Source organism: Anguilla rostrata, chromosome 3, assembly GCF_018555375.3.
Source record: "Anguilla rostrata isolate EN2019 chromosome 3, ASM1855537v3, whole genome shotgun sequence".
Classification (NCBI taxonomy): domain Eukaryota; kingdom Metazoa; phylum Chordata; class Actinopteri; order Anguilliformes; family Anguillidae; genus Anguilla; species Anguilla rostrata.
Window position 1 is genome coordinate 26,939,530 of NC_057935.1, and position 23,994 is coordinate 26,963,523.

The window sequence follows — 23,994 nt, forward strand, 5'->3', positions numbered from 1 at the left end:
TTACTTTCATGCCAATAAAGCTCTTTGAATTGAATTGAATTAAGAGAGAGTGGCTACCCAGTGCTCTATGATGATTGACAGGGTGGTTGTGCTAAGCAAGTGGAAAGTATAGGAAAATTTGAGTTTCAGTTGTTGTTGATTGCTCTTTAGGCCCAAGCTGCCTCCTCTAGGTTTTGCAATGGAAAGATTAAAAACAAGCCCCCTCCTCCATCCCCTGATCCCCCATCCGCACTCAAGTTCTATAGCTCCCTCCCTCCATCTCCAGTACTAAATAGATTAAAGAGGATTCACTTATTTAAAGACTTTGGCAAAAGCCGTGCAGCATATTTTTAGGTTGGCTTAGAACAACAAAGCACACTGACGGTTCAAACAAGTCGGTGGGATCGAATTACAGTAAACTCGTTGTCCAGTGAGAGTGCACCTTACCTTTGGCGTGGAGCAGGACTGCCGACTGGACAGCCACGCCGCCCTGCATCGGACCGCAGCCCAGCAACACCGCTGCCCGGATCGGCCAGCCCCGCCCGACCCCACCCCGTTGCCACCCTGAACCTGCAGCCAGGGGGACACAACTTCGCTCTGTCATTCAAGCCGCACCCAGCCATTATCATGGACAATGACGAGGACGAGGACGGTAACTTCACCAAGTGGATGAGCAGCTACTGGGGTCACAACGGCGGGGAGGAGAGTGAGAAAATGAAAGAGAGGAGGCACAGCTTCAGGAGGACGTCCAAACCATACGCCGGTCGCCGAGCCTCTCTGCCCTGTCAGGTAAGAACCCCTCAGGGGTGCTTCTATATTCCAAAAATCTGTGGTACAGTTGAGAGCCTGGAGTAAAATTACTATCAGTGTAACTTTTACTGACCTAACTTAATCAGTGCAATGCAAAGGAAATGTGCTTCCACCCAAAATATATATGATATGTTGGGGTCATAGACAGCCACTGCCCACAAACAACACAGTCAATACCTAGCTTGTTGCCTGTTGGGTGCTAGCTATCTCCGTACTGTTGTCGAACAAATAATACAGAATTTAAGAACTACTGTTTTGGAAAACATGGCAGGATGAATAAGGACAATAAGGAGGCCTGTTTAAAAATCTGTAGTTGATTTCAAAGGGGTTTTTTGGTCGGTTGAAGTATCTGAAGATGGGTTGCAGATATTTTGGGCAGCTGGGCCTTATTAGTTTTATGTAGCATCCTTGGCACACTAAACAACAGGTTCTACAGTTCATTGTGAACAACAAATCCAAAAAATCATATATGAATATTAATACTGATGATGTATACAGTTTACAGAATTTGAGGAGGTATATACATTAGAAAACAACAATGAATATAGCTGCAAGCAGAAATGAAGGGGTCAAGCACAACAGCACCTCCATGTGTTCAATTCTGTTAGTAGCCCAATTCAAACCCATCTTTTTTTGTTTTGAAATTAATTGCATTTATACCTGTTTTTTGGGGTACTAAACTTGGTGTGTGCCCCCAGACCTCTTGGTAAGCATGTGTACAAAGTTTGATCCCAGTTGATAAAAAGGTTGCAGATCTATGACCACTCTTATTTTATGGTGACTTTGCTGCCACAATTGTAGGTATATTGTGGCCATATTGTTCAACTAAGCAACTATCTTTTAACAGCTCTTAAAGACAATGGTCCAAAGATTTAATATCTAAAATTGCAGCTAGATTGGGAAATAGATCTAGGAGAAGATGTCTAAATGGTTTTTTGTCAAAATCCAAGGTGGCCGACAAACAAAATGGTGGACATCAAGGGCATATGATTTCCCAGTTAGGATACTTTACTGATATAGCCCACACAAGATTTGGTTGAAATATCTGCTTTCACAGAATATTTTCCATATAACATTCTCCTGGTGCAGCACCCCCAAGTGGCCAAATTTCATGCAACTTGATGTGTGCCCCTTGGGCCCCCGGGCAAAGAAGGCTACCAAGTTTGGCATCAACACAACAAAAGCATTGCAGGGATATTGCTCACTTCCTGTTTGGCACCTTCACTATCAAATTTGTTTGTTTACAGCAGCCATTTTGTTTGATCAAGCAATTATCTTTTAAGAAATTTTGGTCACAGTACTCCCAAGAAGATACATGGTTAATTTTGGCATGATCCGTTCAGTGGTCTAGGAGTAGCTGTTTTGTGTTTTTCAGAAAAATTCAAAATGGCAGAAAATCTATATGATGAAAATTGACATGGGTGGGTGCACTTAACTCAGCAGGTTCAAAGGATCATGGAAAAAAAGGAATCATGACTGTTGGTGGTGCTAGACAGGTGGATGAACTGATCCCAGACAGTCTGGATATATTAGCGTGTCTAGTAATATGCCAGATTTCATTAAAATCCACCAGGCCGTTTGCTGCCATTGCCATTGCTGCTATTGGCTGCCATAGACACCCATAGCGGAAACTATAATAATAGTGAAAAATTCAAACAATTATAATAGGTGCCTATGCACCATTGGTACTTATTATTTACACTGATTATTGTCTTTTTCCATTTTTGCGAAGGCTCCCTCGAGAGTGATTTCTAACTCTATGGGACTTCACTGTATTTCATTTTAACACATCATCAATTGTCAGGAATAGCATATAACAATGTCAACACTGTAAGGACTCTGGGCCTGTAATGTTGATAGAATGTACACTGAAAACCAGCCTGTCCTAGCATGCCTGGTGTCTACATATCAAACTAAAACAGTGAGAAATTAACTGCTTTCTGTTATAAGCATCCAGCAAATAGCTTATCATACAACATACATCAAAACAAAACAAAACCAAGAAAGGAATTTGCAAACTCCTTTCAAGAGGGAAAACTTTCGATTGAGTTATACAGTACTGATATATCAGAGTAATTAAAAAGAAATCATGTCCTTGCACAATTGCTGTGTAGTTGTGGAACCATATTTAGGACACTGCGTTACAGAGAACCCATGTAATAAACATCAGACTTCATCTGTGCAAGAGAGATGACAACCAAAAGCCATTTTCTTGCATTGTTTTTCTCAATTAAATGTAAACCAAAGATGTCCCATAATGGTGTTTTTTTCTGTGCAAAAATTGCCATAGATTTTCCAGTCACAAATGGGAAGGAGTATAAACTTGTGGTGCAGGCAGTGGCCAAAGATCCAATAATTTACTTGGCACTAAGGTGTAGGATTATTGCCTGGGCTGTCCAGGGTTATCAGGAGTATAATTAACTCTCTGCATTTACTGGCATAGGTACTTAATCTAACAAAGCTGTCTGTGTGAGATCTGTTTTTACAATGGTAAAGCTATGTCAGTCAACAGAGAAGCTCATTATGGCCTTTGAACATGATCATTCAAGACATTCATTTTGGATGGTTTCGGTACATCGGGTACATCATCTGTAGTCTTAGCAAATGCCGTAATCCGGAGTGATTTACACATCTTACTTTTTTGGAGTTAACAATAAACATGTTAGAGCATACTAAATCAGTTCAGATTAAGTTCTGGTACCTTCCTCATGGGAACAACAGCAGTATCCAAGTTGGGAATCATTATACAGCTCTGCTGATATACCTGTTACACTAATGTGCAGTTGTGTAGCTGTAAAGGTGTGTGGGTGTGTCAGAGACCAAGCAGCTTGCTTTACCTCCTTCAGGCACAGCTGGACGCCATGCAGCTGAACCGCCTGCATGCGGCCACCATGGCCCCAGCGCCCGCTCACCTCAAGTCCAGGGACAAAAAGGACGTCAGGCAACACCATAGTACCTGCCACCCCACCATGGAGGAGAGCGACCAGGCCAGGAGCTCCCTGCCAGACCAGCGGATCACCACCATCAACGAGCTGTCCGAGACCTTCGAGAGGAAGCTGAAATTCCGGACCCGGAATGTAATGTCACTGGTGAGTGGCGTGTAGATTCGCTGTGCAGATCAATCCAGCGAGACTGAATGCTTGAATAGACCATAGATGTTAACATCTGTTCCAGATGTTAACTGGAAGCCTTTGTCTTTGCCTTGTTTTATATGTACAAATATATATCTGATCATATGTGCACTTGAGTTAGTAAATGATCTATGCTAGGCTTCAGTACTTTATCGTCTGTTGTGTGTGGAGGGCACTTTTCTCAGCGCTGTCCCACACTGTCTGAGGAAAGTGCTATGCCTACTAGTGGCCTGTTGACAGCAGGGATTCAGTCCCCCAGTGTTTTTAAAATCAGGGCAGTCGTCTGCTGGCACAGTTAAGACGAGGCAGCAGAGATGAAGATGGACAATTAAAAGAATGCAAAATAGCTGGTGAATAGCCGGTGGCTGTAGAGCCAATTCACACAGCGCCGGTGGACTGACTGCTGGCAATGATGGCAGTGGGATAGATGCTTGCCAGCTAGGCCCTTTAATCAGTGTAACCTGCCCGATTCCCTGTGACAGCGCCTAGCTTCTCTTTGAACACTGGGCTGAAGCAAGAGTGGCTGAAGCTTTGCGGTGTGCTTTTCAGAGTGACGCGGACACCCTGTGTCTGATCTGCCACGATGACATGAAGAGCTGCGGGACTGTGGTCACAGAGCTGAACTGCACACACTGTTTCCACAAAGAGGTAACAGCTCCCCCCCCTGCCCCCAAAAAAAAAAAAAATCTCCAGGACTCTGGAGATTGCCTGTCTGTGCCTCCCTGTTTTCTTTAGTCCTGCAGAGCTGTGCCACAGACAGGAAGATGTACACGTCTACAATGCTGGAGTCGCTGCCACGATGTGCATGAATGGCAAATGCTGACTCAAAACCAAATGCCCCGCCCTGTAGGGCAGAGCTTCTAAACTTAGACCAGGGAGCCACTGTGTTTGCTGTTTTCATTCCAACTACATTTGGAATTTCGGCCTCTTGATTTTTTGAGATACTTTTAATGTCCACTGAAGGATGATTTACACTCTTTAAGACCTCAATATATCACAAAAAACTACTGTCCTGTATTCACCTTCTAGACCTTGTAATCAGTCTTATCAGTTTATGCTTTACTTTTTACCATGGTTTAGGCCTAATTTTGGAGATTTGATATATGGTATATCTTCATTTAGATAGAGGTTATAGTTGTATTTTATGGGTGACAGGCATAATTAGTAATTAGTTGTTCTAGCATAGTGGGGTCCAACCATGTAGCTGCTACTATGTAAAGCCGTGGTTTCAAATATATTCTGTCCATAACTTCAGCGGTAAAAATACAGTGTCTTCTTTGGTGTCAAGGGGTTATATCAACACAGCTCAATTTTAAAATACTGTGAGAAAATTGCTGCAGTTGAAATATGCTCAGTTTGAAAACTGAAGAGAAATATGAGCTGAATCATAAAAATGCAAATAAATGGAAGCACAGCACTCAGTTGAATATTTCATAATGGTGTTTTATTGAAACATAAACACAGTGTGCACAAATGATTTGTGTAACACATTCTTTGACCATTAACTGCTGAATTGTTTGTGCTTTTCAACTGAAAGGAAATTGTGTATCATCTATTTGTACAAATTCATTAGGGGTTTGGCACAAAAAATGTTATGAGTTATGAGTTTTGCTTGAGTACAGCTCCTCCTGCCAATGGGCCATGGTTATGCACATTTGAGCCGCTGCATTTTAACCCCTGATTTAGAAAAAAAAAGACACTAATTCCCAATGTCAGCATTAGAGTGACTTACAAAATACTTACATCAGTGATAGTCATTGACAAAGGAACATGCCAAGTGAAATGTTCAGTGTAAAATCAACTCTGACAGAATGTATATTTGTTTGATTATGCATATTGGACTCAAACTATGTCTGAGTTAATTTAGCATTGAAAATATTGCTGTGGAGACACAGTACCCATGTACCAACTGGATAAAATAAGGTTGCATTATGACAAAGTATTACATTTTATAGAAAACAGGTCAGCTTTGACTTTGTAAATATAGTTTCCTAATGGAAAAAACATACTGTGAGCTCCATAATTATTTAGCTCTGTACTCAACAATTTTAGATTTGTAATGAAACAATTCATGTGTGATTAAAGTGCACATTCTCGGCTTTTATTTACAGGTATTTTTTATACATTTTGGTCTCACCATATAGAAAGGACATCACTTTTTATACATAGTTCCCCTATTTCAGGGCATAAAAATGTTTGGGACAAATGGCTTCACAGGTGTTTCTGATTAGTCAGGTGTTTTCAATTGCTTTGTTAGTGAAGGTACAGTGTAAGAGAGCTGTCAGTATCTAGCTTTGATTCTAGCCCTTTGATTGCCGACAGAGTATGCTATTGGCTTTTGTCGACATGAGAACCAGAGTTGTGCCAATGAAAGTCATGGAAGCCATTATTAGCCTGACAAATAAGAATAAAAATGTCTGAAACAAATGTGAGATCTTTGGATTACCGAAATCAACTGCTTGGAACATCACTGAAAACAAAGAGCACAGCAAGCACTGGTGAGCTCAGCAATCACAAAGTGCCTGGTAGGCCAAGGAAGACCTCTGCTGAAGTATTCTCACCATAATGAAGAAAAGCCCCCAAACACCTGTCTGACAGATCAGAAACACTCTTTAGTAGGCAGGCCTGGATGTGTCAGTGCCTACTGTCTGCAGAAGATTTCACAAACAGAACTACGGAGGCTAAACTGCAAGATTCAAACCAATAGTTAGCCACAAAAACAGGGTGGCCAGGTTACAGTTTGCTAAGAAGTACCTATAAAACCAGCAGAGCTCTGGGAAAGGTCTTGTGGACAGATGAGACCAACATTCACTTATATTATAGTGATGGCAAGACCAAAATATGGAGGCCAAAATGAACTGCCCAGGATTCAAAGCACCCCCTCTGATCTGTGAAGCATGGTGGTGGGGGATGTTATGATTTGGACATGTATGGCTGCCACAAATACTGGCTCACTTGTCTTCATTGATAATGCAACTGCTGGTAGCAGCAGCAGAATGAAGTGTACAGAAGCATCTTATCTGCTCAAGTTAAACCAAATGTCTCCAAATTCATTGGACGACGCTTCATCCTACAGCAAGACAATGATCCCAATCATACTCCTTAAGCAACTAAGGAGTTTCTGAAAGCTGAAAATGAGAAAATTCTTTACTGGCCAAGTCATTCACCTGATCTGAATCCAAATAAACATGTTTCACATGCTTGAGTGAAAACTTAAAAAACTAGACCCCGCCGGAGAAGATACAGTCGAAGCTTCACCAGAGAAGATACAGTTGAGACTGAAAGTTTACATACACCCAGGCTAAAGACATTCAAACTCAATTTTTCACAACTCCATGTTACCATACGTTTTCTATGTTGTCAATTATGGTATCTACTTTATTTCCTTAAGAGGTCATTTCAAAATAATAGCTAAGAGACAGATTTATTTCAGCTTTTATGTACTATATCAGATTTTCAGTGGGTCAAAAGTTTACATAGCTTTGTTAGTTTTAGATTGCCTTTTAATTGCTTAACTTGAATCAAAAGCTTGGAGTAGCATTTCCACAAGCTTCTCACAATACTTTGCCGGAATTTTTTGCCCATTCCTCCTGACAGAACTGGTGTAACTCAGTCAGGTTTGTGGGCCTCCTTGGTTGGACATGCTTTTTCAGTTCAGTACACAGATTTTCTATGGGATTCAGGTCAGGGCTTCGTGATGGCCACTCCAATACTTTCACTTTGTTGTCTTTAAGCCATTTTGTTACAACTTTAGAGGTATGCTTAGGATCACTGTCCTGCTGGAAGACCCAGTTGTAACCAAGTTTTAACTTTCTAGCTGATGTCTTGAGGTGCTGCTTCAGTATTTTTAGAGAGTCATCCTTCCTCATGCTGTTATCTATTTTCTGAAGTGCACCAGACCCTTTTCCAGCAAAACACCCCCACAACATGATGCTGCCACCCCTGTGCTTCACAGTTGGGATGGTGTTCTTCGAATTAAAAGCCTCACCTTTTTTTCTTCATACATAGCGCTGATCATTATGGCCAAACAATTCAATTTTTGTTTCATCTGACCAGAGAACACACAGAGGCTAGGTCTTCATCCTGGTGATCACCTACAAACTTCATTCTGGCTCTTTTATGTCGGTCTTGGAGTAGGGACTTCTTTCTCGCATGACAGCCTTTCTGGCCATGGCAATAGGATTTTCTTAATGGTAGAGTACCTGATGCCTCCAACTCTTTCACCAGTTCCTTTGTTGTTGTCTTGGGGTTCAGTTGAACTTTCGGACCAAAATTCATTGAGCCCTGGGAGTTAATTTGTGCCTCCTTCCTGAAAGATGCAGTGTCTGTGTGGTCCCAAGATTTTTATATTTGCATACAGTTGTTTGTACAGATGCTCATGGTACCTTCAGTTGTTTGGAACCGGTCTTGTGGAGGTCCACAATTTTTTTTGAGGTCTTGGCTGAGTTGCTTGGATTTTCCCATGATATCAAGGACAAAAAGGCAGTGGCTCTAAAGGTAGGCCCTTAAATACAGCCACAGGTGCCAATTAACTCCCAATTAACTCCTAATTACGACAATTTGCCAACCATAAGCTTCTAAAAAGTCATTACATCAATTTCTGGAATCTTCCAGACTATTTAAAGAGACAGTCAACTTGGTGTATGCAAAATTTTGACCCACTGGAATTCTGATATAGTGAATTAAAGCTGAAATAAATCTGCCTCTAATCTATTGTTTTAAAATTACCTCTGATGTGAACAAAGTAGATGCCATAATTGACTTGCCAAAATAAATGCATGGTAACATGAAATGTGCGGAGTTGTGAAAAACTGAGTTTGAATATCTTTAGCCTAGGTGTATAACTTCTGGCCTCAACTGTACTTAGCACCTGGTGATGTTTATGGGTCACATACTTCAAGCAGCCATTGCATGCAAGTATTAAGTTCTAAACATAACTACTTTCATTCACATAATATTAATATGTCCAAAGCATTATGATGCCCTGAAATGGGGGGACTATTAAAAGTGCTGTCATTTCTACACGGTAAAACTAAAACCCCTTAAATAACAGGTGAGAATGTGCACTTTAACCACATGTGAATTGTTTCATTACAAATTTAAAATTGCAGAGTACAGAGCCTTATCAAGAAAATAAGCCTTTGTCCCAAACATTAATGAGCTCATGTATTTTTACTATTAACAAAAACATCCTGCATTCTGTTACTGGAACATTGTGGTGCCTGAGGATAGTATACAACTGCTACATCCCCCTTCAAATGCTTCCAATACTCATAAATAAGAGAAGAACTTCTCAATCTTTTAATGTGAAAATCAATGCAATGTTCTCTTATCAAGCCAGCTTGAACCAAGATGACATCATGCTTTATCAAGATCTATTATTAACGAAATGTGCTACAACGATTGGTACTGTTTGTCTTATTTTACTGTATCAATGTGTGTCTGTTCCTCTGTATATGAAAAGGAGTACAGCTTGTGACACAAGCCAAATTTCAGAGAAATTGCACTAATAATTGCACTTGGCACACTGTTCCTTTGTCACATTTAAGACCTTATTGTACAAAAGGAGGCAGGCTGTTAGTGGGAGGGTTCAGGCAGGTATGGTTGTAGACCCCTGACACATCGGTGTGTAATTGTCTTCTTTTAACACAGATGTGTTTTCCATGCTCAAAAGACATTGATTTATAAAGCCAATAATTATTTAGATGTGCCAATATGTCCCAGATCTTCATTTTTATTTTGTTTTGGTTAGGATGATATCTTTTCATCAAGTGTAAAAAGAAAGACTCATAATTGAACGTGAATGGTGCAATAATGTTTTATTGTTTAATTCACTTGTTTATGCCGAGCAGAGCAGTGAATGAGTCCCTGAAACAACTGCAGTTCACCTTGTTAGACTGTGTTTCCATGGTGATATCATCCTTGCAGCTAGGGTGGCAGCTGGGCTGATGATCAGGCCATGGTTTGTAAGGGGAGTATGGGATGGGAGTGGGGGGTTTGGGTTGATTCTACCGGCATCTATACTGGAAATCAATTCCAAAACAACGGAATTGACCCAAACAGGTTGATAGTTGATCGTACGGGCGCAAATATTCCAGAACAAAAGGGAAGGAGGCTAGCAGGATAGTTCTGAGCACTGAGACACAATACTTTTTCCTCCTTTAGCATTGAACAGCAATGAGACATGATTATATTATGGTACCTGAGTTCTCTCTCCACAGAAGCACAAGCCTTTCTAGTGACCCCATTCTCCTTTGATGTTTGACTGAAAATGTATTTTAGGTTATAAGCCTTGATACTTAGGGGCGACCTGCAGCAACATGTCTGTCTCTTCTGTGTTTCAGTGCATTGAGCAGTGGCTGTGGAAGAAGCAGTCGTGTCCCACGTGCCACGTCCACGTGGCTATGCCCCAGCCCTTCTACTGGTCCTCTGGCCGTGTCAAAGTGCCCTGATGTCTCCGGCCTGAAGCCAAAGAGCCCCGACTTCCCCACCCCCGCCTGACTCCCCACCCATGCCAACATGGCTGGAAACTTCCTTCAGAAATGGAATATACAGAAAATATATGACAATAAATATATGATAAAGATGTGATTGATAATTTATAATACATAGGAAACTGTACAGATATTTTACAAATATGCAAATATTCAGACATTGCAATACATATTTATTTCAAATTCACTGCTTAGAAATATATTTATCATTATGTTTTCCAGAAAGGAAAGAAAACCCACCAGACACCTCCTATCCTTTACCAAGGACAATTTTGTGATAGTCAAAAGATGTGATAGTTGTGACCTAAGAGCATTGGTACTGTAGGCCAAGGTTGACAAACCAACTAATAGCTGCAGTATACTTTCTAAATGTTTTGTACAGTAAATAATGGTAATGACAACTGAGAGTAAATTGGACCAATGAGTTTTCTTTGTATTTGTTTTTTTCTTTTGTTTGATTTCTTTTTATAAACCTGCTTTTGAATTGTATTGAAATCACAATGTGGACATGAACAGTTCTGAGTGGAAGGACACTGTCTGGCAGCATAAAAAGAAAGTGCTTATGTGGCATTAACTCAGAAACAGGCTGCCTCCATCTAAGGGCTTTATTAATTTGGAGTAACCCGTTTATTCAGCGCAAATACAGTATTGTAATGTACATTGTTGATACTTCCACCTCCATCTTCTTCCTTTTTTCTGTCAAAGTCCCTCCCCCATCCCCTGCTACTCTTTCCTCCTGTCCTCGTGGTCAGAATGTCCACATGCCACATACTGCATCTTTCGCCCCTTCAGGTAGTGGCAAAAATGTGTTCTGCCAAACACTGCAACTGGACGAAGAGTGGAAGATATTTGTCATATTATCTCTGCATGTACTTAAAAAAAACTATATTTCAATTTCTTTTATCAGTGACTTATTATTATATTATTCTATAACAATGTTTATTGTTGTACAATGGGTCTACACGTAGTTGTTTTTGTTATGTATATCACTGTATCAGTCATTGCAGAGCCCATTTCTATCACCAGGTGTGTATTAAGAGGCAAAGCAGTGCTTGTGCAAGTCTTACACTGGTGTCAGAAGGTCAGGACATAGGAGGCTTCCTGTCAAACTCATTCTATCAACAACAAAAAAGCCAGAAATAAAGTCACTGTGGTGAATGACTTGAGGATCCGTCTTCAGTGTTCCTGTGCATCATGTTTCCTTTTGCTAATTTGCTGTTTGTTAGAGCTGATCTGTTGCTTTAAAGGATCACGTTGCATGATCACATTCAGTATCCAGGGTGGCAAAATAAGTGAAGGAAGTAAATTTGTATTGGAGGATTCCATTCCAAATTGATATTTTCTAATATTGCACACCAAGCTGGTCCAAGGTAATTCCAACTTCAGACTGGGTGGAAATCTAGGTTGAGAGATGTTTTGACATAAATTGACTAGATTAACCCCAAAATACCTCAGGTTTCACCCAGATAAAGCCTGGCTATATCCCAGTCTTTCCTTTTTCAACCAAATGTAGGTTTTCACCTGAACACCGAGATGGCGTTTCACCTACTTTATTTCACCACAAAAATGTTCACCGGGCAAGCTGCTTTCAAGTAACTTGGAGTGTATTTTCATGTTTTAGACCACAACATATTGTAATGGTAAATATATCAATTCAAAATGATTTGCCATTAAAGTAGGCTATGTTCATATTAAACACGTTGGAGTCTGTACTCGTGAGTCTAGACACTTGTGGATAGGATTTCAAACCCCAGCCATTTGTATAAATTATAGACCAAGTGCCATCTGTTTAAACTGTGATGTAAGTTTTACTATGAAGTTATAGACTGCCTGTAATATTTTTTCTCCCCGATCCTACCGGACACTTCTTCCAATCCCCTACGAAATATGGTTTCGTGACTTGCTGCACGTACAGATACAGTCTGTTGGCTCCACTCCCTTTTATGAAAAAAAAAAGAAAAAAACCAGACACAAACACACTAAACCGCAGTTAACAACGGAACCCCGAAGGAAGACACTACACAGCTGTTTTTGGGTTGGTCCAACCTCATGTTCATAATATTTCCCACATTACCGCAATTTAAAAATGAACATACACATACTATACTATACTATACACTATACTATACATACCGTTGGCACTTGCTACTGTAAAGCAAAACGTATTTTGAGGACTACGTTTTGGGCAATTACAAGGTTTCCGCTAGAAGGAAGTCTACAAGCCTACATCACAAGATGGTGAGTTGACGCAATCAAAACAGGATTAACTAACTGGGCAAGGAAACTCCTGGCTTATATGGAAAAATAAATATTGACACCACGTTGAAACATCTGCCACCTCTGTGACGCGATCGCATCTTCACCCTAACGAAGTCCTCTACTTTGCAGCTGTTGATCGCGAATTCGCGATTGAGGTAACCAGACACCTTTCCGATCTGCAGGCGGAGTAAAAATGCACACGTGGAATCTAGCAGAGTTAGGCTACTGACTGAGAAGGTCTTCAACCAATGAAAACAGGAGTGGGTAAATCTTAACCAATTGTACATATTTCGGGGAGTTTTCAACGTAAATGGAAAAAACTATACTTGGCTATTAATCCAAAAACATCAGTTCACCATACGAGTTTAGCAGATTCTCAGCTTTGAATATCATTTGTACGGGCTGATTGTGGGTAAAGAAGACTCAAAATATCCATAAAGTATTGTGGTATGTTGGTCTGCGCAGCGCTTACCCTAAACTGATTCCCGTGTATAGAAAAACTATATTTTGCAAGCAGAAGAAAACAGCTTATAGTTTTAAGTGATCTGAGTTAAAACAATGTATTTGATCTCGAAAGACGTTTTTAATGCTGCAATGCCTGAATCTGCGTGAAATTGCTTATATTTCATAGTGAAATTGCGCTAGTTTTTTTCCCTTTCTCCTGGACTAACTTACTGATCTCTTCAAATACTCGACCAAAAAAGCGCGTCTCGCTGATGAGATCTGGAAGTTGTATAAATCGTCGAAAAAAACGACACCACGGACTACTGCCAAGGTACGAAAAACAGTTATAATAAGTAGTATTACAAATAACGGTTCTTACAAATAACGCTCTGAAAATGTCCCTCGTAACGGCTGTATCGGTAGCATATTGTTTCAGTGGGGTATTTGAAAATAGTGCCATTTGCTATTTCGGTGAGATAGAAATGTGTTGTGTGTGTGTGTGTGTGTATCTATATAATTTTTCTTTCTTTTTCTTCTTTCGGCTGTTCCCGTTCGGGGTCGCCACAGCGGATCATCCTGATCCGCATATTTGATTTGGCATGTTTTTAAGCTGGATGCCCTTCCTGACGCAACCCTCCCATTTATCCGGGCTTTGGACCGGCACTACGAATGCACTGACTTGCGCATCCCCAGTGGCTGGGAGACCTGGGTCAAATACGTATTTGTATTTGAAAGTGTAGTTAAATACACATTTGACGTATTTTGGAATGCATTTACACATGAAATACTTTGTATTCGATTTATTTAAATGATTTTCTTGGAAAACCAAATGCTTTCCCAAACAGTATTTTAAAAATACATTCCTTTAAATAAATACTTTCCTGGGAAACCAAATGCTTTTTCAAGTCGTATTTAGAGCCTTTAAAAAATACATTACATACATACATACAATTTAAAAATATTTTGAAATATTTCTGTGATAGACAACAGAAATGACTGAGCCAGTAACAATGTAGGCTTCATGCGGAAGGGGGTATCCCATCTTTGTACAATCTTTGTGAGTGAGTGGCGATGTGACGTCAGCGGGTTAAAATACTGAGGGCACTCCAGGGGAACTGCTAGGGGCTAGGGGTTGAATTTGGGATTGTATCGCTGCCTTTTACAGAGGGGTGGGGGTGGGGGGGGGGGGGGGCAAACTCAGACTTCTTGATAAGCTACTTGCCAGTTTATTTGTACCCATACAATCTTTTTAAAGTTAGTGGCCTTTTACTGTGTTTCCTCTTTTTTGTTGTTGTAAAAGCGTTCAACAGCCATATGTAGGGCTACAGTTCCATCTTTTACATTTTGCAAGGTTAGACACTGACAAAATAGAATCCAGTCGTGCATATTCACGACTATTTAACAATGGAAATCGGTACAATTGGACTGGGGCCGTCAGCAGCCACTTGACGTGTTCTTATCAAAACACTGTCCTCTAATTAGACAAAATGCTCAAATTTCAGAGCTGATAGGTTCTTGCATATCCAGTGATTTTCAAGTATTTCAACAGCTTGGTGTTATTGCGCCTGTTGCGCCACTGGCCTTATGTTGTGAAAGTATTTTCTAATAATTCCATTAAATCAAACACTTTGTATTTGAAAATTCAGTATTTTAAATGTTTTAAAGACATATTTGAAAGCAATTGCAAATACATGCAAATGCAAATTTAAATTACAAAATGCATTTGAAAATACATATAATGATATATGTATTTTCAAATGCATTTTGTAATTTAAATACTCAGTGTTTATAAATGCTAAAATTAAAATAATTTCTAAATAGGTATTTAAAAGTAATTAAAATACTTGATATTATGCATTTGACCCAGGTCTGATATACCTATATAAGTGAAAAAAAAAACTTTTGGCCATCTCCATATTCAGGGTGTCAAACAAAAGGTGTCCTTTATTTTAAAACATTGATTAGGTTCATCACTGCCATGCGAGCTGTCTTACTTGAGTATAGCAAGTGTATAACTTATATAGATAATATATGTGGGTTATTTCCCATGGATGGACTGCAATGCATATCTTGAAAAACAGATGTGTTGTTGAAGTCAAAGCTGGCTGTATGTTGATTTGATGTCAAACCTGAGTTGTAGCCCACTTGAACAAGGGAAACAAAGTTACATTGACTCTAAACCAGAGAAAACCTTATCTTCTGTAGCAGTGCCTTTTGAACCCCATGATTTTGTATCACTGTATGCAACACCTGCCATATAAACAAATACCCAGCAACTGTATTACCCTGTAATCCCATAACTGTGTTAACTGACATGAAAGTGTTATAGCACCATACAGTTTGCTTTTATAAACTGCTACAGTATTCACATTTTCAAATATAACAAATGTGTTAGACTTGCCAGGATGCAAAGGTTTCTCTTTAAAAAAAAAAAAAATAGAATGGACAGTCTGCCATCCTTTTTTATTTTTTGCTTTATTCAGACAGAGAGAAAAAAGTGAGGGTAATAGACGGAGAAGCTCAGAAATGACAATGGCAGGGATAAAACCCCCAGGAAAGTTATTTTTATGCTCTGATTGAAGGTGGCACCTAGTGCTACTTTACCCTGAAGTTAACCATTAGCTAGCACTCGCAGTCTGTCAGTGCAAGGGAATGTGACCGAGAGGGGGAGAGAAAGAACAGAGGCAGACGAAGAGAAACCCATGACTCAGTACTGCTGTGGGTTCTGTTCCACTGAGACTAAGGCACGGTCTGTCTCCCTTAAATGTTCTTACAGTACTCCTTTGATGAAACCAAGAGTGAATTCAGTTCAGTAGCAGCCACAGATTCAGCATTTTTGGGAAACCATATGTCTCTTTTCATTTTCCTGTTTTTAAAGTGAGCAAGTGTGTTTCCTTTACCTTGCACTGGATTACGTGCATTCTATAAAGTTGACATTTTTACTTGCCTGGGGGCTTTTCAGCATTCATAATCTTTTTTTAAATTTTAACTTTGGCCATTTTTCTTCATGCAGATTCTTGTACCAGCGTGATGTTCCAGTTCATTAGACTGAACCTCCAGTGCCATTTTATACAATGTAGACAAAGGGAAAGTGTAATTCCAACCACATGATCATATTTCTGAAGATGGTTGCATTTTATATTATGACTCATAATTGACCTGTCACACTGAATAATTTGTCTTTGCATTTCTGTTTATGTAATAACATTTTGACACCTCCCTATTGTGCCTATCTGTGAGGATGGTTCATGTTACCTGTACTTTTATCTGTTTGTGCATATGCGTTGGTGTGTGTCTGTCTGTGTGTGTACATCTGTGCATGTGTTTGCACTAGTGTGTCTGCACACATGTCTGTGTTATTATTATAACCTTTATTTCACTGGGTATGTCATTTTAAGCCTGCAGTTGAAAACCTGTTGTTGAAGTGAAACCTGGTGTGTGTCTCTGTGGGTCTGTGTGAATGCTTCTGTCTGTGTGTATGTGTATGTATGTGTCTGTGAGTATGGTTGTTGGTGTGCTTATATGTGAATGTTTAATGTGTGTGTCAGTAAGTATGTTTGTCTGTGTGTTTATATGTGTATGTTCAATGTGTGTGTCTGTGAGTCTGTATGTATATGTGTATGTGTGTCTGTGAGTATGTTTGTCAGTGTATCTATATGTGTATGTGTTTGTATGTGTCTCTGAGAATGTTTGTCTTTGTATCTATATGTGTATGTATTTGTCTGTTATTATGTTTGTCTGTGTGTCTATATGTGTATGTGTATGTCTGTAATTATGTTTGTCTGTGTGTCTATATGTGTATGTACATTGAGCACCATAATTCATTGGACAGTGACACATTTTTTGTTATTTTGGTTCTGTACTCTAGCACTTTGAGTTTGACTGGATACAATGAGGTTGAAGTGCAGACTGTCAGCTTTAATTTGAGGGTATTTTCATACATATTGGATGAACCGTTTAGAAATGATAAAACCTTTTGTACATGGTCCCCCCATTTTAAGATACTACAAGTATCTGTTGAATTGGCTTCACAGATGTGTTTCGTTAGGCAGGTCTATTCATTTGTGTCGTTAGTGAATGCAGAAGAGAGGTGTTGATGTCTAGTCTTGATTCTAGACTTTGCAATTGCCTTTGGAGATTGTGGTTGGGGTGTGACAACATGAGGAAGACAGCAGTGTCGATGCAAATTAAGCTGGCCGTCATAAGGCTCAGAAATGAAAATCAGTCAATCAGTGAAACACTGCAAAAACCCTGGGCATGCCCAAGTCAACCTCATTGTCATTGTATCCTTTCAAACTCAAAGTGCTAGAGGACAGAACCAAAATAACAAAAAATGTGTCACTGTCCAATGAATTATGGTGCTCACTGTATATGTGAATGTGCCTCTGCATGTGTTTCTATCTGTGAGCATGCATGCAGTAGCATTTCGGCATGTTCAATTTTTTTTCATGCTCTTGCATATTCTCTCCTTGTGTTAATGAGGTACGTTCAGGGTAAAATGGATCAAAGAGGTGCTAATGGACAGAAAGCAGAGCAGTTAATGATTATACAACTAGGATGGGGGTCACACACACACACACACGTGTCACACACATTGAACAGTGTCACTTCTAGAAGATGCAAACACAAACATGGTAACAAGGTAGGAGCAGTCTAAATGACAATGGGAATGGGGATGCGATTTAAGGGATGGCTGAACTTGCTTTAATTAGAATGCTCTTGCTGTTATTCGGTAGTGGGCAACTATTGGGCACAGTATGATTGCTGGCTGGGTACGGGAAGGGCCCATTGATCTAGTCCCATCATCTGGAAAGCAGCTTTTGGCAAAACTCAATGTGATATCTTCACACTCAATACTGAAACTGCCCACCTGCCAACACAAGCAAACTCTTGCCAGGGTCAGCTGAAGGGCTGGCAAGGAGGCAACAGTTAGGATTAATTGCTTTGTTTAACTTAATTACAGAGACACTTGTTTTCTCCCCTGATGTACTGGAGCTATCCCTGTTTGTTCTCAGCTGCCAAGAGCCTCGGGATCTCTTAAACTGGATGGGATGGAGAAAAAACCACGATAAACAGCTATTTTGGTTTAACACTCCCACCCAGGCTTGTGAAGTAATTCATAGTGGTTCCAAGATGATATGGTCCTTCTTTTTCTGCACAAATGTAGACATAAAGAGGTCGTTTTGGCTAGATAAGTACTATTTTGCCTGTTTTAAAGTGCTGTATTCTCCTACTAGCCTTGTAAAGAGGCTATTATAGACTTTTTTTAACAGCTGCCATCTGAAAATATAATCACAACTTCGTAAAACGGTGTCTGTGTTTCTCTTGTGTTCCAGGAGCTGTGAGGAATCATGGGAAATTTCAAGGGCCATGCCCTGCCTGGCAGCTTCTTCCTAATTGCAGGGCTGTGGTGGGCAGGGAAATTCTCCCTCCGCTATGCCAGCTGTAGGAGCAGGACTGCAGGAGCCACGGCCAGCAGGGCCCTGCAGCGCCGCCTGGAGGTCATTGAGGGGTCCGTCATGCTGTCCTTCTCTGTCATTGGTAAGCATGCACACCTACTGAGGTGAAACAACAAGGGACAATCCAAAGATACATTTGTTGGAATTTCACGAGAGCTGTTTCTTGGAATTCTTACACGTGTGGCTAATATTACCATATTTGAAACTGCAAGAGGTACATTTATCATGTCTTTTTTATTTGCAGTTGGTAATATTTTCTCATAAAAAATGTTTTGTGCCTTAGTGCAAACAAGTGTTTTCCATTTTCCTCTATATCGGCCGCAGGTATGCTGGCGGAGCAGTTTGTGGCAGATGGACCCCACCTGCATCTGTATGACTATGCCGAGCAGCGCTGGAACCACCTGATGAACTGGCAGCATGCCACCATGTACCTGTTCTTCGGGCTGGCGGGCGTCGTGTCGCTGGCTGTCCACACCACTGGCGCCGCCCCCCTTGCTCTGGACCGCATGCTGCTGGCCATCGCCTTCTTCACTGAGGGTGAGCTGGAAAGAACACTGTGCTCTTTAATAACACCCTTGCTCTCTCTGTCCTTCTCTCTCATGCACACACTCACAGCTCTCGCTTTCTCTCTCGCACAATCACCCATACTACCATCTATATAGAGGAATACAGAAAGCTCTGTAGGACATGAGAGCATCCTCTAGAAAAGAAATAAACATTCTAAGAAAAGCAGTGGTGTAATCTAGAGAAGCAGTAATAAAAAGACCTTGGTAATCCATTCTTTTCTGACATAGACACACATTTGAACACTTCTACTATAACTGTGCTGTGTCCCCCCAAACCTGAGCTCCACTCTCCCTGTGTCACCAGGGTTCCTCTTCCTGTATCATCTCCATGGTCGGGACATGCTGGATGTGCACATTCACCAGCTGCTGCTTTACGCCATTTTCGGAGGGGCGCTGACGAGCTTCCTGGAGGTGTTCCAACGGGGAAACATACTGCTGGAGCTTCTGCGTGCTGCACTGAGCCTGCTGCAGGGGAGCTGGTTCTGGCAGGTGCATGTGTGTGTCTGTGTGCGTGTGTGTGTGTGTGCCTACGAGCGTGCATGTATTTCTATATGTTCAACTACAGTCTCAAAGGTTAAAAAGTGTGTGGTGTGTGTATGTTTGTGCATGCTGCATGTGTTCATGTGTGTGTGACGGCCTGTGTGCTTCCTCTGATGCCCTCGCTCTGCCCCAGTAGATTGGCTTCGTGCTGTATCCCCCCAGTGGTCGGGCAGAGTGGGACCTGAAGGACCACAACAGCATGATGTTCATCACCATGTGCTACTGCTGGCACTTGGCCTTCTCCCTGCTCACTGTGGCTGTGGTCTACTGCACTGTCTGCTGGTGAGAGCCTCGCGTACAGTCCCTCCTCCTACTCCTCCCACACCACCTGCACAAACCACCTACCACACCCAAAGACACCCGCCCTTAGACCACTCCCCCCTCTCCTGCCAAAGAAGGATTCAATTGATTTCAACTGCCAGTCTGTAATTTAATCAATTAGAAAAAGGTAACATTTTCTTAAGGAATCATTTGCCATGTAGCATATCCTGATGATGCCAGTTCTGACTGTGGCCAGTAGCCCTGTTGGGTGATTATGGGTGGTAGCATCAATTAGGGTTAGGAGAGGTCACTCTGCAGGGATCCACTTCTCATAGTCCTCTATCGACCCCCACTGGCCAATCAGTCACCTGCAACTCCACCTGTTAAGTTGCACATTAAGGGCCAGATTTAATGAGGCATTTAGCACATGCAGAACTTTTTCCTCATGCAAAACTAATAACACAACAAATGATTGGTGCGAAACAAATACCATGACCAATCATTGGTTATGTTATTGGGTTTGCGTGTGCTAAAGGTCTGAGTAAATCAGGCTCGAAGTGTCTTCCTCTGACTCATCTCTGTGCAAGCACAACCAAGCAAGCTGTGGTAGGATAAGAGGTGGCACTTGGCATGCTTGTCTGCACTCTTCCAAATCAATAGCGGAGGGTCCATTAATGCGTCCTGATACACCGTTGAGCATTCCAAAATTTGGAGAAAAAGCCAATAAAAAGTGCCTAATCAGGACAGGTTAACAGCTCATTACAATCTATTGGTTATACTTGTGACTTTAATGAAAGGCGGCATACACCGAGGGGCCCAGCCCAAAACTGAGAGGTCCTGCTCGTTGTGAAAGAAATAAGTTACTTCCTAGGGTCAGTGTTATTTACTGTATATTCACGTGTGTATTGGTGCATCCTCTGCAGGGTTGTACGCTCTAGGTCCAAGAGGGCTCAGCCAATGGAGATGGGTCTTCTGAAGGCCTCCGAAAAGGAACTGGAGTCTGAGGAGGACGTGTAGTGCTGCTACGGGCAGGAGTGATAAAACAGGGACAAGACGGTCATGACATCACCTTACTGGTACAAGACAGAGGGGATCTCCGCCTGTCACAGAGTGCGTGATAAAACAAGAGATTTTTGGACATGTTCTGACTATACTTCTGGGATCCCTGTGGGAATTACCAAAAAAAAATGTTTTAGGTTTGTCTCAAGGACTTCACAAATAATCAAGGGTCTTCAAGAGAATCATCCCATGCAGTTGGGTTGGTGCTAAGGAGATTATAGGATGTGTTTCTTGTAAAAAAAAATATTACTGGCCTTTATTTTTTGGTTGATCTGAACCACTTTGTTGAAATGCGTTTGTGCTATCATGAGGGCTGTATCCGTAATTATCTGTAGAATAAAAAATATTTTTGTCAAATCCTATCCAACATATGAATCAAAACCAAAACTAGTTTCACCGTTTTACAATTTACATTGTTTTGAATGGAATGCTTGCCCATGGGTGAAGTTACAAAGCCATAAATCCTCAAGCCTAAGTAAAGATTTCATTGGCCTTTTTGAGTTCAGATCAGAAATGTACAGCCTCATGCTGCCACCATGTGGTGAATATTGTAGTTGTAATTTTTCCCTTTATGGCTGCATATTTTTATTATTAAATTTAGGTTTATAATAATCATGCATGTAAAAATTTGTATTGTCAAGCATAAAAAATTATCACAAATGGGAAGATGTGAGTTTTTTTGCGGACATTTTAAAGGACAAGGTATAGACATAATGCACAAAATGCATAAATCATTGTACTGAAATTGAGGCAGCATTGTACTGGATTTGTATCATCTATTGCTCTTTTAATGATTAATATGATGGCATTTTTAATCCACTGCATTTCTGATTTCTGAATAGCGTGTACGTGCTCCCACTGTACATGCACGTACATGTGCATGTGATTTTTCAAAACATAAAATTTCTTAATATTAGAACTTCATAATGTTAATGTTTCTCAGCTTCTTTTTCAGGGCTGAGACTGAATGCAACATATAATGAATCTTGAACTTGCTTGAATATCTGAAATTGCTTGAAAATGTCATTACTCTGTCAAAGATACTAATGTATTTATGTATGTAAATATGTACAGGTAGTGATATTTTATGAATTATTTAAATAGGTCTTTGTAGGATAGGCTCTCAGTTATGGTCTGTTGAAGCTGTAAGATTTGTAACCATAAACACATGGTGGAAACAGTGCTTTGTTATTAATGTTCTCAGGTGTCCAATGCCTGCTGTAGCCTATATTACATTTTGTAGATCCTGGCCATTTGGAAGACATTCTTTTTATATTAATTATAAAAATCATTATTTCTGTCAAATATAATTTTTCTTTGGGGAATATCTTGAAATCACAAACCTTTATGTGCATTGTAACAGCACTATAATGTGTCCATATCTTCTATGCATATTAGATGATTTTATTTTATTTTTAAGGGGAAATCGCCTTTGATAAGCAGTAGATGAATTAAAACCAATTATAAGCCCAATTGTTGGAAAAGGTCTGTTTTTTCTTTCCGAAGATTGCTATTAACTCTACAAAATGCATATGAGATTACTGTTAGGCCTATATCAGAGATGTCCACATTGGGTAATCAATAAAGGTCTTCTTGGAATTTTTTGAGAGTGAAGCTTCATTAACCCTCAATTTGTGGCACTTCAGAGAGTCAGTTAATTACTTGTCTGAATAAATAATTTGTTTTCCACAGCATAACACAAGAAATGCTTGAAATCACAATGATACTGTATGGAAGCTCCACCCATTTTCATATTGAAGAAATCTCGCTCTTTCATTGGTCCTGTGAAGTTTCCAGTAAGTCACAGCAGTCGTGCTCAGCAGCCCTCCCAGCTGCACTTCAACTGGGCTGTCATTTTACCGTCTGATCACAACATGTACCCAAAAGCACCACAACATAGAGTTATAGCCATTATTGCTTTAGTTCATATAGCTAAGTTTACTTTAATGACAGGTTTACTGACTGCACATTTTAAAGAAAGCAAAGGTTGTGAAAACTGATCTGGGGGAACTTTACTGCACTATATTTCAGTCCTTTTCAATTAAGCAAAGCTGGACTGTACAGCTAGCATTAATATGATATATTGAATATAAGATTCAATACTGATAAAGTGTCTTCATTTTACAGGTCTGTGCTTCTCCACTTTTAAGCTTTATTTATCTTTCTAGCTCTGTTGGTGTGTTTCTAGCCATATTCAATGAACATTCTGTGTGTCACTGTCTCAAAGCAGTTTGATTCTTTGTACAAAGTTTTTAAAAACTACCAGAGCTGAAATATATGTATACATAAAATAGTTTATTTATAAACATTCCAGAAAAGCAGGCACTGATACTTCACATATTAGTAGTACACTTCCATCTAAATTGTTTTGACACTAGGAAAAAAAATTGGGAAATTGCTGGTACCTGTCTGCTAAGTCAGAAGTTTGACGGGCCAACCAGACCCAAAAGGCCTCCTTCTTCAGTTTGACAGCCTCCCTCATCGTATCCCTACTCCCACTGGGTGCTTCTCACCTTGGGCAACTCCTGAGCAGGAGAGCGATCACCTCCTTTCAACAAGTTTGGTTTCAGAGCTGACCCTGTGTGTGGAGGTGAGACCAACTATAACTAGTTGGTACTTCTCAATCTCATGCACCAGCTCTGGCTCCTTCCCCACCAGTGACTCAGGTAACATTCCACAGGACAAGAGTCAGTTTCTGCCACCTGAGTAAACAATGCCTGGGCTCACTCCATACACGCCTGTGTCTAACTGTGTCGCACCCAACCCCTACCTTGCCCAAACCCTACCGAGTTACATGGACTGCCTGGCCACCAGGCACTCACCCCCAAGTCTGGCTCCAGCGATGGGTCCTGGTAACCCTGTTCCGGGGTGAGTACCAATTTTGATGCCCATTTATTAGAGATAGCCACAGCAAAATAATCTGACATTCAGTTACCTTACACTGGGATAAACATTTCATAGGATTCAAGCATTGATTTGAACAAACTTTGAT

General features: G+C 40.5%; 2 protein-coding genes across 3 annotated transcripts; both read left to right on the plus strand.

Moving 5' to 3' along the window:
- The first annotated feature begins 314 nt into the window (after positions 1 to 314).
- si:ch211-207l14.1 (leukemia NUP98 fusion partner 1) lies at positions 315 to 11,575 on the plus strand. The gene is made up of 4 exons (XM_064327025.1): positions 315 to 768; positions 3,636 to 3,878; positions 4,470 to 4,568; positions 10,265 to 11,575. The coding sequence occupies exons 1-4, from the start codon at positions 607 to 609 to the stop codon at positions 10,370 to 10,372; spliced, it is 612 nt and encodes a 203-aa protein (XP_064183095.1). The 5' UTR covers positions 315 to 606; the 3' UTR covers positions 10,373 to 11,575.
- Positions 11,576 to 12,417: 842 nt separating this feature from the next.
- On the plus strand, positions 12,418 to 22,601 carry LOC135250582 (transmembrane protein 45A-like). 2 transcript variants are annotated; one of them, XM_064327030.1, is made up of 6 exons: positions 12,418 to 12,652; positions 18,454 to 18,658; positions 18,901 to 19,113; positions 19,447 to 19,631; positions 19,819 to 19,964; positions 20,867 to 22,601. In XM_064327030.1, exons 2-6 carry the CDS (start codon positions 18,469 to 18,471, stop codon positions 20,958 to 20,960), a joined length of 828 nt encoding a protein of 275 aa, XP_064183100.1. In that variant the 5' UTR covers positions 12,418 to 12,652; positions 18,454 to 18,468; the 3' UTR covers positions 20,961 to 22,601. The 2 variants fall into 2 exon arrangements, with proteins under 2 accessions (XP_064183100.1, XP_064183098.1); XM_064327028.1 differs by lacking the exon at positions 12,418 to 12,652 and adding an exon at positions 12,921 to 13,448.
- The last annotated feature ends 1,393 nt before the right edge of the window (positions 22,602 to 23,994 follow it).

Bases quoted from the DNA above. Each gene is read 5' to 3' on its own strand.
- si:ch211-207l14.1 (XM_064327025.1), top strand. From the start codon at position 607: ATGGACAATGACGAGGACGAGGACGGTAACTTCACCAAGTGGATGAGC. The intron at 3,879-4,469 runs GTGAGTGGCGTG...TGTGCTTTTCAG, and splicing joins CCCGGAATGTAATGTCACTG to AGTGACGCGGACACCCTGTG. The intron at 4,569-10,264 runs GTAACAGCTCCC...TCTGTGTTTCAG, and splicing joins CACACTGTTTCCACAAAGAG to TGCATTGAGCAGTGGCTGTG.
- LOC135250582 (XM_064327030.1), top strand. From the start codon at position 18,469: ATGGGAAATTTCAAGGGCCATGCCCTGCCTGGCAGCTTCTTCCTAATT. The intron at 18,659-18,900 runs GTAAGCATGCAC...TATCGGCCGCAG, and splicing joins GCTGTCCTTCTCTGTCATTG to GTATGCTGGCGGAGCAGTTT. The intron at 19,632-19,818 runs GTGCATGTGTGT...CTGCCCCAGTAG, and splicing joins AGGGGAGCTGGTTCTGGCAG to ATTGGCTTCGTGCTGTATCC.